This window comes from Paramormyrops kingsleyae, chromosome 6 (genome assembly GCF_048594095.1).
Source record: "Paramormyrops kingsleyae isolate MSU_618 chromosome 6, PKINGS_0.4, whole genome shotgun sequence".
NCBI lineage: Eukaryota > Metazoa > Chordata > Actinopteri > Osteoglossiformes > Mormyridae > Paramormyrops > Paramormyrops kingsleyae.
In genome coordinates, this window is record NC_132802.1 from 10,500,832 (window position 1) to 10,513,524 (window position 12,693).

Genomic DNA, 12,693 nt, shown 5'->3' on the forward strand with positions numbered 1-12,693 from the left:
CCTGTGCCGAATCCTCTGGTTGGGTCACATACTGTTATTCACTTACCAACAGTCTCAGCTTCTTTGCTTCTGGTCCTGAATGCTTGCGACTGTGCAAAGGTTTTCTAACACTTAAAATAATCGCTACTGAGCTAGATGTAGAAATGGCAAATTTAGTTTTGTGGCAAAGAGCTTTAGTTAATAAAATACAGTAGATACTGTGCAGTGGGCAGCCCGAAGGTATACTGGGAACTGATGACTGGAAGCCCTGACTAGCAAAATACTTGTAATGTTCACTTAAAAGTGTATGCAGGAAATAATCGAGCCAGATGAAACTGGCAATATTCATGTTTGCAGCTCAAATAGATTAAGTACTGTTAATTTCCGTACTTATGCAAATTTAATCCCTAAATGCCAAGAGACAACCGAAAATCTGCTTCTGTCTGAAACAAAGTGAAAATGAACCTGAAGTGCTCGTTTGGTGTCTCCAGCTAATTAAATGTGCCATGAAATCTAAGCAGCACGCCAGTCTCCTGCCTCCAGCGTGACAACATGGAAATTTTGTCAGCTCATATTGTGCCTTCCAGCTTTATAACGTGCCACGCAAATTCAATTAAGTTTATTTTTATGCATTTATCTATTTGTGCATGTGCTTATTTATTGGGTCTACGGTTACCCTTAAAGTTCATTATGATGCATGTGTGTAATGTAACGTGCAAACAGAGGCAGAGCTACTCATCTATAGACAGTAGGGACACTCTCCATACATAATGCACATTTTAATTCACAGCCGAAGGCTTAAACCACAAAATGACAGGAGAGACTGGCTCCACAGAATGAATTTATTCTTATCCAATAAACCTCAGATGTTTACACAAATAATCTGGTAATACACATGACAGAAATTAAGATGCAGATAAATTACCCTAAGAGAGAAATTACATTAATAAACAGATTTGGCAGGTTAATGGACAGCCCTGCAGGGGGCGCCAAACTGTGATTTTCATGGAAAGTTTCTCAAATGCCATAAAGGTGTTCGCCTATCATGGATTCAGCTGTCATCTGCTTCCAGGTTTATATTATTCCCAAACTTGGCATAGAGTTGGATTTTCAGATCTGCTAGGACTCCCTGTATTGATGAAACCCGGCCCTCAAGTGCCTTGATCTCTTCTTTCAATAATACCTATAGAACAGCAGCATAAGGAGGTTAAGATGGATAGAATGTGTGGACATGTCACATCTCACGCACCCCACATTAACAACTTAACATTGTTACAACTTTTGGGGGTAACTAAGTATTACACTTCGAATTCAGAAAAAAACAAGTTTGTTTCTTTCAGAGAAAATGAAACAAACTTGTTTTACTGAGAGACAAAGCTGACAGAGATAAGCTACCCGTCCTTCCAAGCCTGCGTCTTGGTTGCTGTCATACATGACTTTATTTTTTTAAATTCTTCAGCCCAGTCAATATCCTTACTTGCCAAATTAAACTTTATATCAGACAAGTCATTTTAAGACAGCATGTGTTGCTTAAGTTTGCTGTAGAAATGATATTTCCAGATCCAGGCATTTCAACAAGACACCCACCAATCACTGCTTATCCAGTACCGTACAGCACACTGCACAGAATGCTACCCCACTGAAGCACACAGAAGCACCGATTCAGCTAGCAGTATGCTTCAAGACTGCAGGAGGACACACACCCAAACACTGGGAGATAATGTCAACTGAACACACAGTCAGGAGTGGAACTCTCACCCCATCACTGCAGGTGTGAGGCAACTGTGGCACCCCATTAAACAGCTTGTTATTATAGTCTGACTGGGGCTTAGTATTAACTGAAAAAATAATCCAACATCGATACTCAGACTTAAATCCCAGCAATCACATCTCAGACTTGTGTTGCACAAAAAGCATACTTCCCATAAATACCTAAAATAACCATTACGCACAGCAGAGAAAGCATACCTTTGCATTTTCTAACATCTCCTGTGTTTCTTCTTGAGTATGACTTATAAAGACATCCCCAATTTGAAACGGGATGAGCAAAGTGTCGTCATCTAACATCATGATGTCATCGCTGGCATCCTCCAAATTTTGTAGCGATTTCTAATAAGAAAATTTGATATGAAAAAATACAGCACAGTGCAGCCATCAACCTATTGGTATTTCATTCATAATTTTAAGAAATAATATTATAACAACACATAACGTTTATAACAATCAAGAATTAACGGAGCTTACTTTTTTTGCTTCAATTTCATCTTTTAGTTCTGTCATACGATTTGTGCTTCTGGCAAACTTATTGATCTTCTGTTGGTCTTCAAAGGTAACGTTTACATCTTCCACCGCCTACAAATCACATACATATGAACACAGCACTCTACGAGATATAATTAAGCGGTAAGATGTAGTGGTTGAACAATCGACCTTGATACAGCTGGGGGGTTTTAACGGTTATTATTACTTATGATTAGTAATGTTTGTTAAACTTTATTATTAAATGTTTAATCAGTTACATTTTTAGACATAAACCTGTCGCCCGCGTCACTGGACAGATGATGTCTGCATCGTGTGAAGTAAAAAGATACACGACAGATAGCAAGTTATGATGACGCTATACAAACTGTAAGTGACATCAGATAATAAACAAACTATTTGCTTTTGCGCTATGTAATTAATGGATAAATGAATGAAAGATTATTCGGGTTGTTCATTAGCAGCGGAGCATGGTTTCGTACAATAAGTAACTAGCTATCAAAATGATCAGTAAACCAAAAAATACAACGCAAAAAACCTGCCTTAGTCTTAATGTACACAATACGATTAAAAGGTTCTTGTTAAACTACACTGAAAAGCTTGCAATATTTGAAACAGGGACGCTAACTTACAACATTCTTCTTCATGGTGGCTGCCATTTTCTGTGAGAGAAACCAATTCTGTTTTACGGGTTTTACAAGTGGATTATGAATTTTCAATGTATAGTGCATTTTATTTAAAATATGTGTATATATGTATGTATAAAATTATTTTAGTTATTTTAATTTTTATTTTATACACGCTTAATATATTATAAATTAAGAAAATGATTCCAAAAACATGGTAGCTTCCATTCAAGGCGCATTAGCAGTGATCACGTGATTCTTTAAGCATGCGTCGCCAAAAAATGTAGCAACACAGCATGACCAGCAGATGTCACTTACGTAACATTTTGTGCACGCTTGTCCAAAGGTCAAATTATGCTTCTATGACTTGAGATGATAACATTCTTTCCTCGTGAATACTCATAAGAAAATAATTAACAAAATCTCCACATTTCTAAAGTAAATTTTTGCCAAAGTCCATGTGATGTTTAAAGAAATTCCCTTATTATTTTTCCTATATTCAATAATACAAGATACTATATAGAACTACTAAAATTTCTGAATATTGTATATAACTAAAAACAACAGAATGGGAGACGTCAAGGTTGCCATGACAACCACAGTAGTAATGCAACCGCTGCAGGCTGAGTGAGACAGCCAGAATAATTTGCTTGATGGTCCTTCTTAAAGAATGTGTGGAACTTTTTGTGGGTTTCTTCAGAGGCAACACTCATGTTTTCAATGGTAATAATATTCATTAACTTTTTTCAGGAAGCTCTGTGAAAGCCATACTGTACAAAGCAGCTGTTGTTTAAATTGCACAGGCATTGTTCACACAGCTGCACCCAGAAATCATTTTTTCCCCTGAAACTAATATAAATATAATCTTTGTGCAATGACAGAATCCCACACAAGAGCATAAAACTGAGCCGTAGGCAAGGATTATAATTTTGACCAGTTCCACCCTTGGTCATGTATTTATTTATTCAGCATTTAAACAGACACTTCAAAAAATGTTGGCAGTATGTCTTATGGGCTGCAAACATCCTTGCAAGGCATTTTGGGGTTGGCAAGCTATTAGTTGCTACATGTAATGACTGATTTTGTGAGATTCCCAGTCCCAGATACCTGAAACGCACATTTCAATTTCTTCCTATTAAAATGCAACATAGCAATTAAAGCCAAATTTTTTGCGCTTGAGTAACTGACTTCAAAGTGAGGTCAAAAAGTCAAAATATCTTTTATTGTCAGCTTCAGATATATGATGTGTGGAGTCAGACACTGAGCCGAACCGTCATTCTTTACAGTGTAAATGAGTATATGTGTGTGTTTATGTGTGTGTGTGTTTGTGTGTGTGTGTGTTTGTGTGTTGTAATTTTACAACATGGACATCAAGACAGGGACAAAGAGCTACAGTTACCCACCTGATTCTGTAATTTGGTATAGAAGTTTGGTATGGAAGCGGACTGCACTGTAAGTAAAATTTAAATATAAAGTTTTGAATCCAGAGTAATTAGTCCTTTTAACAGACCCAATCTTTTACTGGGAGGGGCCATTCAGGAGTCAAGATGATATGATGAAAAAAAAAAGCTGTTTTAAGCCTCGCTGTTCCAGCTTTGAGGCTGCAGAACCTCCTAGCAGGCAGCTGTGGAGCAGAGAGTTTCTGAGAGAGGTGTGAGGGGTTCTGGGTGATGCCAGCCATCCTCTGGAGGCAGTGGACATTGTAAACGACCCGCTGGAGGGCCTGGCGGTCCGAGGCAGTCTGTACAGTCTGTAAGGACACTCAGGATGGTGTCTCTGTAAAAGGTGGACGGGATGAGAAGGGGCTGTATTGCCTGTCTAAAGCACTACAGGAAGTGAGTTTGCTGGGCCTTCTCTGTCCAGGATGTGCCGGCCTACCATGGAGCTGATGCCCTTCTCTGTCTAGGATGTGCCGGCCTGCCATGGAGCTGATGCCCTTCTCTGTCAGGGAGGATGTGCCGGCCTGCCATGGAGCTGATGCCCATCTCTGTCAGGGAGGATGTGCCGGCCTGCCATGGAGCTGATGCCCTTCTCTGTCTAGGATGTGCCGGCCTGCCATGGAGCTGATGCCCGTCTCTGTCAGGGAGGATGTGCCGGCCTGCCATGGAGCTGATGCCCTTCTCTGTCTAGGATGTGCCGGCCTGCCATGGAGCTGATGCCCGTCTCTGTCAGGGAGGATGTGCCGGCCTGCCATGGAGCTGATGCCCTTCTCTGTCTAGGATGTGCCGGCCTGCCATGGAGCTGATGCCCTTCTCTGTCAGGGAGGATGTGCCGGCCTGCCATGGAGCTGATGCCCTTCTCTGTCAGGGAGGATGTGCCGGCCTGCCATGGAGCTGATGCCCCACTCCTTGGTTTGCCATCTGGTTTTGCAAAGGCTAGTGTTTGACGTGACTTAGGACATGAACCTTTATTTTTCACTGATTCCCTTAACCGGAGATATAGAGGAAAGCAAGGTGGCCACGAGCGATATCTTAGTGGGGATCTGAAGTGGGATTTGAGAGCAGCCTAACTCTGCTTTAGTGTGTGAGTCACACTTGTTCAATCTTCTCCTTCCCTATTCACCAAACCCTCAGGAACTGTGACAATCGGCAATTAATCAAGTAAATTAAAGATGTTGCTTTGTGTGGGTTCATTCATGCATTTTTATACATGAATATATTTTGCCTGATACCGATCAGACAGAGAGTACTATATTAACATTCACACCACCAGCATTAGACTTACACAGAATTACAGATCTCGCTGGACGTGAAGGCTGTCACCATAGAATGGCTTTCTTTAATTGCATCCAGTTTGAACAAGGATCGGCTTTTATCCTTGAATCAATGCAATTAAACTCAGCATGATTCAGGTGCAGAACTCCTGAGAACCAGCCTTATGGGAAGGATGTATTGCAAGTATTTCACTTAATGTGAATCCCCCTTAAACCCAGGACACTTCATCTGGTCCTCCCATAGTAAACCCCTAATATTATAAGCTTCTGAGAGGATATGGGTGTTTTAGCAAATTCTCATCCTTCTTCATCTGTAGTCATGATATTGCCAGTGCGATCAGTTGTTTTTTCAGCTTTGTATTAACTAGCTAGAAGAATGAAGGATTATTCTGGCAGTTCATTTGCAGCAGCAGAACACGCTTTTCATGCAGCTAGAAACCAGTTACCAAAATGATCAATAGGCCAGAGTGCAGCATGAAATAAAATGCCGTAATTCTTAACATGCAAATTACCATGAAAAGTTTGTCATAAAAATACATGTTATTCTATGTCACAGAATGGCCCCTGGTTTTGATTAATAAATAACACAAATGAAGCAGTAACAGGACTTAATAAAAAGAAAATCTTATAGTGTTAAATGTCAGAAAAAGAAGGGGAGCTAATTAATATCTCTTGCATAAACATACAGGGATCGTTTGGAGATCTGTTTTTGCTTTTTTCAAATATGACAAATTTTTCAAATAGGTGTAAAAGCAATAACACCGAAAGGCAATAATTGCTGCAGTGGGTTTGGCTTCCTGATAAGAGCTTGTGTTTGAATGGGGCAGCTTCGTTCAGTGAGGTGTTTTGCCTGATTTATGACCCGCTGTCTTTCACTCTGTTTGCATCTGCTCCAAGAAAACAATACTTCTTTATTGATGAAGGTCAGAGCGCAGCCCCCACGTGGAAATGCTGGATCCATGGGTGTCCCCTCCTCCCTCTTGCCACCACAACTCTCTACTCTGTCCTGGAACCAGTACAGAGATTTCTGTTATGTGACACATTGTAGCGGCCAAGAGCCTTCTGTTTGTTGTTTTTTTTTAACTAAGAGGATAAAGATTCTGGGGCCACCTACTATGGGCGGAGAAAGGCAACAGGGGGATGAGTTCATTGGCTGAGCTTGATGTCCGTCTTTCCCAGATGTGTGGACCGTCATTTGGGTGGGAGGGCATGGCAACCTTCCAAGCAGTGGCCCAAAGGGGTAATGTAGGCATTTGGGTGGGTAGGGTACTGCTCAAGAAGGCAGAACTTCAATTTGAGCTCCATGAAAGGACGACACATCTGCCTGTTACCCTCACTATCTCAGTAAAAAGGAAAATGTGCCTTGGACCGTGGCTTGGCTCTGTAAACTCTAAACAAACTGTACTGTATTATAAATGTGTGTGTGTGTGTGTGCATATATATACGTATGGTACAAATATAGCTGTACGGTACAATTTCACTAGCCCACTTTGGAAATATGATGCAACAGCAAAGGTGATCAGCTATCACAGTTGCCAACTCTCACGCATCTGACATGACACTCACGCATTCAGAATCTCATGCTCGTGCAAGAAATCTTACAGCAAATCTGTGTTATTCCATTATAAACCTAAAATTAGCTACATCAAAAATATTCGGGTAGTTTGCAAAACCCACATACAAGTAAATGCATCTGCATGTGTGTGCAGGCTTGTCTCAAACTAAAAATCTCACGTAAGGCAGCTGACCAACACTGAACTTTTCTAGAAGTCCTCACTGACCATTTCCCAGCTGGATAGTGTCTTTTGGTTCAGGAAGGCCACTTCACCACCATTACCAAATGTAAACAAATCTGTGCACTTTGTAATTCAAAAATACATATGTCACACATTTAATCCCATGAAAGGGGAGCTTAATCCAGCAGATTCCTCCGCTTCTCAAGCCCACGAAGATGCTGTAACAGCCACATTTAAAAAATAAACTAAAACATGGTTCTTGCTGATTAAACAGTGGTAAAACGGTTAAGATAAAAATTAAGAACGTGATTTATTCTAAATAATTTACAGGGGATAGAGATTTTGAAAACACTGCCAGCTGTAGGAAACTATTGACGCTAATTCTGCACAACGAGTGGAAAAATCTAAACAAGCAAGATGCCTCCTTTGAAACAAACTGAAATTGTGCACAGACCGGCCTCGCTGATCACATTAGCGGGCTTTAGTGAGACCCCTAACTGGTGCCAGATATTAATCCGCACATATACGTAGACTGCACCTCACGTTGCTTTTATAATAACATCTCAGGAAAGCTTTGTTTTCAGTTTCTGGTCTTCCCCGTCTGTGGCGTGGGCTTCGTCACGTACGAGACGCCGCTATCTTTTCATTAACGCCCAGAGTCGACGTGAGTGCGGATCAGAGTCGGTTCCTGGGAGGATCCGTCAGTATAAATAAGCTGCTTCACGCGGCAGCGGGAGATTCACCGGGGAGGTGGCGGCTGCTTCCCCCGGTGCGCGGAGAGACTGTCCACAGCCACGACGCAGCCAGAAACATGCAATGGACACACTGTACCCTTCTGCTGTCCCAAAGCACCAGCAGCAGTACGATGCCTACATTTCCTCGTTTAGGCTATTTATCCCAGCCGGATGACTTTATTATGATAATGCGTCCATTTAATGCTATTTGTAGAATACTTAGGGTTTTTCCCGCAGTGTTGTGATTTTGTACATATTGCTATATTATCTATTCAGTTATTTGCAAACAATATTATTACTCGGTGTTCTCTTTTTAATGTGTTACTAGGGTTATCTTGCTCATACATATGCTTATTATTGCAGTTCTTACCATGCCTCTGCTTTGTGGAACATCTCTTTGATCTGACAACTTTCAGTTGATAGATAAGCTACGTTTCTTCTGAAGGAATCCGGTGAAACACGAAAAAAATGAGGCCAGAGGTAGTAAAATTTCTGTTTGTTTTTTTCTTCTCCCGATTTGGTTAATATGTTTGAAAACCTTTGATGGACCGGCTTAGCGCTCTGGTTTGTGATCCTCTCCAGATTAGACAGACAAAACTATCAGTACGTTTTTTTTTTTTTTTTTTTTTTAAATCGATTTAATCTGTTTAGAAGTGGTTCCACTTTAGAAAAAAAGTTATGTAATTCATCCTAAAACATTTCAAAGAAATAAATCTTTAGTAAATCCATGCAAAAATGTTAACTCCTTCATTATGCAGTTAAAATTAATAGACAAGGTCTTAATATAGTTTTTTTTCATTTGAAGTAATTAAGTATATCTGGAAATGATTTATTAATATTGCATAATTAAATCTATTACAATTTTTTTTTTACACGAATGAGGTGTTTATAAGAACCATTAGATGTGGATTACTGACAGTTTATACACCCAAAGGTTAAAAGGCCAACAAAGGTTGCTTGGCCAATCTACTGCCCATGGGTGTGCAACTGCATAATGTGTGTGTGTCTGGAGGGGGGTGGATTAGGTCTATACTACATGGTGGGAACCAAATGTGCCCACAATGTGATTAAAAACTTATTTTGACGTTTTTGGGAGCATTTTTTAGGTCCCCACAATGATCTATGAATACAATAAAAAAATTAAAAATGCCAAAAGTCCCATATTTTCTTTGCTTACTTATGGTTAAGGTTACAGCTAGATAGTGGTTAAGGTCGTCATATTTGGATTAGGGTTTTCCCCATAGAAATGAATGGAGAGTCCCCACAAAGATATATTTACAAACCTGTGTGTGTGTGAGTGGGTGAGTGTGTGTGTGTGAGTGAGTGAGTGAGTGAGTGTGTGTTTATGTATTCTCTGCAGTAGACCGGCCTCCTAGCCTCAGTATCCCCCCCCAACCACACTCAGGATAAGCAGCTCAAAGACGGATAAAGTTCAGACGAGGGATGAAAATTCCCAGTCATTTTTATTCCCTAGCTTATAGTTTTGGTCTCTCCTTAGCTTATTAAAGACCAAAGTTCTACCACTCCCAGTTCAGCTCCTCTGAGTAAATAGTGGAGCTCATCCACGGGGTGATGAGGAAGCCAAGCTGACAGCCGTAATCATTTCACGTGGCGCCACTCTGCTCCGCTAGCCCTACTGTATATTGAAAATAGCACCGGAGGTTCTTGAAATGGGTGAATTAAACAATGATGGTCGGCATACGGCCATCCTGAAGTTGGCTTGTTGGCGTACCAGCCAAGGAAGTTCATTCTCATATCTGCAGCGATCAGCAAAGAGAACTCTATTTTTTTTCCCACCGGGGACAGGATGTGTCTCACCAGCTTGCCAGGGCTGCAAACATAAATACTGTACCGCTGTTGAGCTCCGTTCAAGTAAAGATGCTGCTGTCACACTGACAAATCATCGCAAATAATTCTATTCCTCTGGGCTGAATTTACAGTTCTTCTACGTATTTTGCTTTTTCTTGTTTCAGGACAAGATTTTAACGGAGGCTGCCTCAGCTGCCAAGAATAGTGAGAAGACAAAAGTCTTTTGACGGCAATTATTCTCAGGCTGTCTGTTATTAAAAGTCAGCGCGAGATTGAAAAGGAGTCAGTTTCACATGGTATTACTCATAATCATTTTTTTTTCACCCATGTTGTAAGAAATGTGTGAGTTGTGACAGACATGGAAGTTAATCCGTACACAGGTGAATAACCAAACATAGTAGGTCAGAGAAAAAGCTTCAGGTTTCATTGCACAAACACCGGCAACGCCCACAGCAAATATAAGCAGATGTTGCCTTTTTGATGAACTCTTATAGCAGGATTTATTAATTGTGTGCATTATTTAAAAATACCCCAAAACTTTTAGGTTAAGCGTAGTGCAATTTTTCCTTTTTAATAAGTTGCAGAGTTCACACTGTATTAATGTGCACAATAAGATTCATAGATAGTTCTATACATCCAGGATCTGACAGTTCTTGCACTGCGTCACTTGTTGCCTGAATTATGGAATATTTGGCCACAAGAGTGTATTTATAATCTGAAATTTAATTATATGGGGAAACTATTTTCTGTGTAAAGGATTTTTTTCTGATTTACGTTGTTTTAATGGGTTCTGTGTTCTCCAACATTGCTTCTGCTCCTTTTGCCAACAATGGAGTTCAGTGGGCAACCACGCACGCCACAGGGCTACCTCCACCCCCACTGAGCGCAGTTGTAATGTTACATTGTATCAGTCAGGCAAGAATTTCCAGCATTTCCATGTCACAATAGGGCTTGGCCTCACGGCATTCCACACACAAATACACTGACTCAGGACTGCTGAGGAGGTTAGGGTTAGGCCACAACACCATGCTCACCTCAGTGTGCCGTGATCAGGCTCTCCATCTCGGAATGGCCTCGGAATAGAATACTAAAGTAATAGCCAAAGCACTGATTCTCTCTTTCACATCTACATAGTTTTTCACATGCTCTGGAATCGTCGGTTTTATTTTGACCTCAAACGTGAAAGCCAACATTAGCAATCGGTGACATTTAATAAAACTGCAAGTTTTGGTATTTAAACTCTGAATTATTTTTTAAAATCTAAGTTACTTGCAAAATACAAGCTATATTATTTAATAATGATTTAAGTTTTTTTTCCTACTATAAATTCTTCTTTAAATTTGACTCATAGGCATGTAATGAAAAGGACCATCTCACACCTTCAAGGATCATTCAGTAAATGTGACGACGTGCTACAAAAATGTATTGCTTGTCAGGTAAGCAATATGTATTTTATCTGAACACTTTTTAAGCATCTTTAAACAAACTTTTTTGCTTCCAAAAACCACCAGACTTTCCTGGCAAAACAACATGAAACAGATCTTTGGCCCCATTTAAAGGAAAACGTGGCAGTTTAAAACACAGGATAGACGGGATGGAAAATAAAAATGAATAGTCTCTTCAGTCCACTGATGCGGTGATGTGTCAACTAGTACCTCGCTCTGTTTATCCTAACTGGATAATTAGTCTAATAAGTGCCAGATGGGCTTCAATAGCTGAGTCAACTCATAGCACAGGACTGGAGATTAATCACCATGAAGTCACAGAACTACCCCGTGTGTTTGTTCCATTTCCCACCAGCTAATGTAATGTACGTATAACAAATCCTTTTTTTTCCCCTTGTGATATAAGATCTTCTAAGCTGCTAAGGCAAGTTTTAGCAGTTTTCCCTTACAGATTTAATTTTATTTTTTAGGAGAAGCTTTTATCCAAAGCAACATTTCCCTTTTTTTGTTTTGAAGGTCAGGATGGGGGTGTTGAGGGCCTTTCTCAAGGGCCCAGCAGTGAAATTACTCTGCTGACCTGGAGATTTGAACTAGTAACCTTCTGATGACTGGCACAGCCTGCTAACCCAGTAAGCCATGCACCACCCCCAAAATCAGCTTATTGTGCCCCTGGAGGTACACACTGTTCATAATCCATACTAGTTGACTTATTCATTTGGGACTCCTTATAAGGTATAGAAAAAAACAGCTTCTTGTTCTTTGTGAGCATGTGTGAAAGTGAAAACTCGCTCATAGCAAACTGTCTTCATGTCAAGAACTGACTTTTTGCTGTATTGCCTGGTACATCTAAATATGCCAAAAAGTCAGTGGGCATAAGCACTGTTACCAAAGTTATAATATTCACTGGCAATTCAGCTAAGATAACTGCCAAACTTGGAAATCCAGTGTTTGTTGATGGAGGACTGAAATATAGGTGAAAAAATATCTCCACAAAATTGAAGCTCTACTTATGTTATATCTAATACAGTCATCCCATCTGCATTGTGATGTTCCCCATTGTGGTTTTGATATATTGTGGGTTCACATAAGAAATTAAATGAGAAATATTTGGTAGTTATTGAGAGTTTTCAAAAACAGCTGATGACACGCAAAAAGTTTAGCTAACTCAAATGCATAAAATGTATGTACAGTGCTGGTTTGGAGGATGACGGACACATTTATGGCAGCTTCTCATATGATACCTCACAGTGATGCTCGTATCTCGTGTTTCTTGTATCTTCTCTCTTCACTCCTCAATGGGACTGAGGAGGGCCAAACATTTTATGTCGTTCTTCCAGATGGTGAAATTAAAACAGTGCAAGACAGAGACTCTGTAATGTGATTTATGCTATT

At 40.2% G+C, this 12,693-nt stretch overlaps 1 protein-coding gene across 2 annotated transcripts; it reads right to left on the bottom strand.

The window, feature by feature from the left end:
• Positions 1-807: 807 nt before the first annotated feature.
• pfdn4 (prefoldin subunit 4) lies at positions 808-3,028 on the bottom strand. 2 transcript variants are annotated; one of them, XM_023834910.2, is made up of 4 exons: positions 2,871-3,028; positions 2,224-2,331; positions 1,948-2,088; positions 808-1,162 (listed from the first exon to the last, which is right to left on the bottom strand). In XM_023834910.2, the coding sequence occupies exons 1-4, from the start codon at positions 2,967-2,969 to the stop codon at positions 1,031-1,033; spliced, it is 480 nt and encodes a 159-aa protein (XP_023690678.1). In that variant the 5' UTR covers positions 2,970-3,028; the 3' UTR covers positions 808-1,030. The 2 variants fall into 2 exon arrangements, with proteins under 2 accessions (XP_023690678.1, XP_072569729.1); XM_072713628.1 differs by lacking the exon at positions 2,871-3,028 and adding an exon at positions 2,499-2,695.
• Between the last annotated feature and the right edge of the window lie 9,665 nt (positions 3,029-12,693).

Bases quoted from the DNA above. Each gene is read 5' to 3' on its own strand.
- pfdn4 (XM_023834910.2), bottom strand. From the start codon at position 2,969: ATGCACTATACATTGAAAATTCATAATCCACTTGTAAAACCCGTAAAA. The intron at 2,089-2,223 runs GTAAGCTCCGTT...TTTTCTTATTAG, and splicing joins ATGAAATTGAAGCAAAAAAA to AAATCGCTACAAAATTTGGA. The intron at 1,163-1,947 runs GTATGCTTTCTC...GCTGTTCTATAG, and splicing joins AGATGTTAGAAAATGCAAAG to GTATTATTGAAAGAAGAGAT.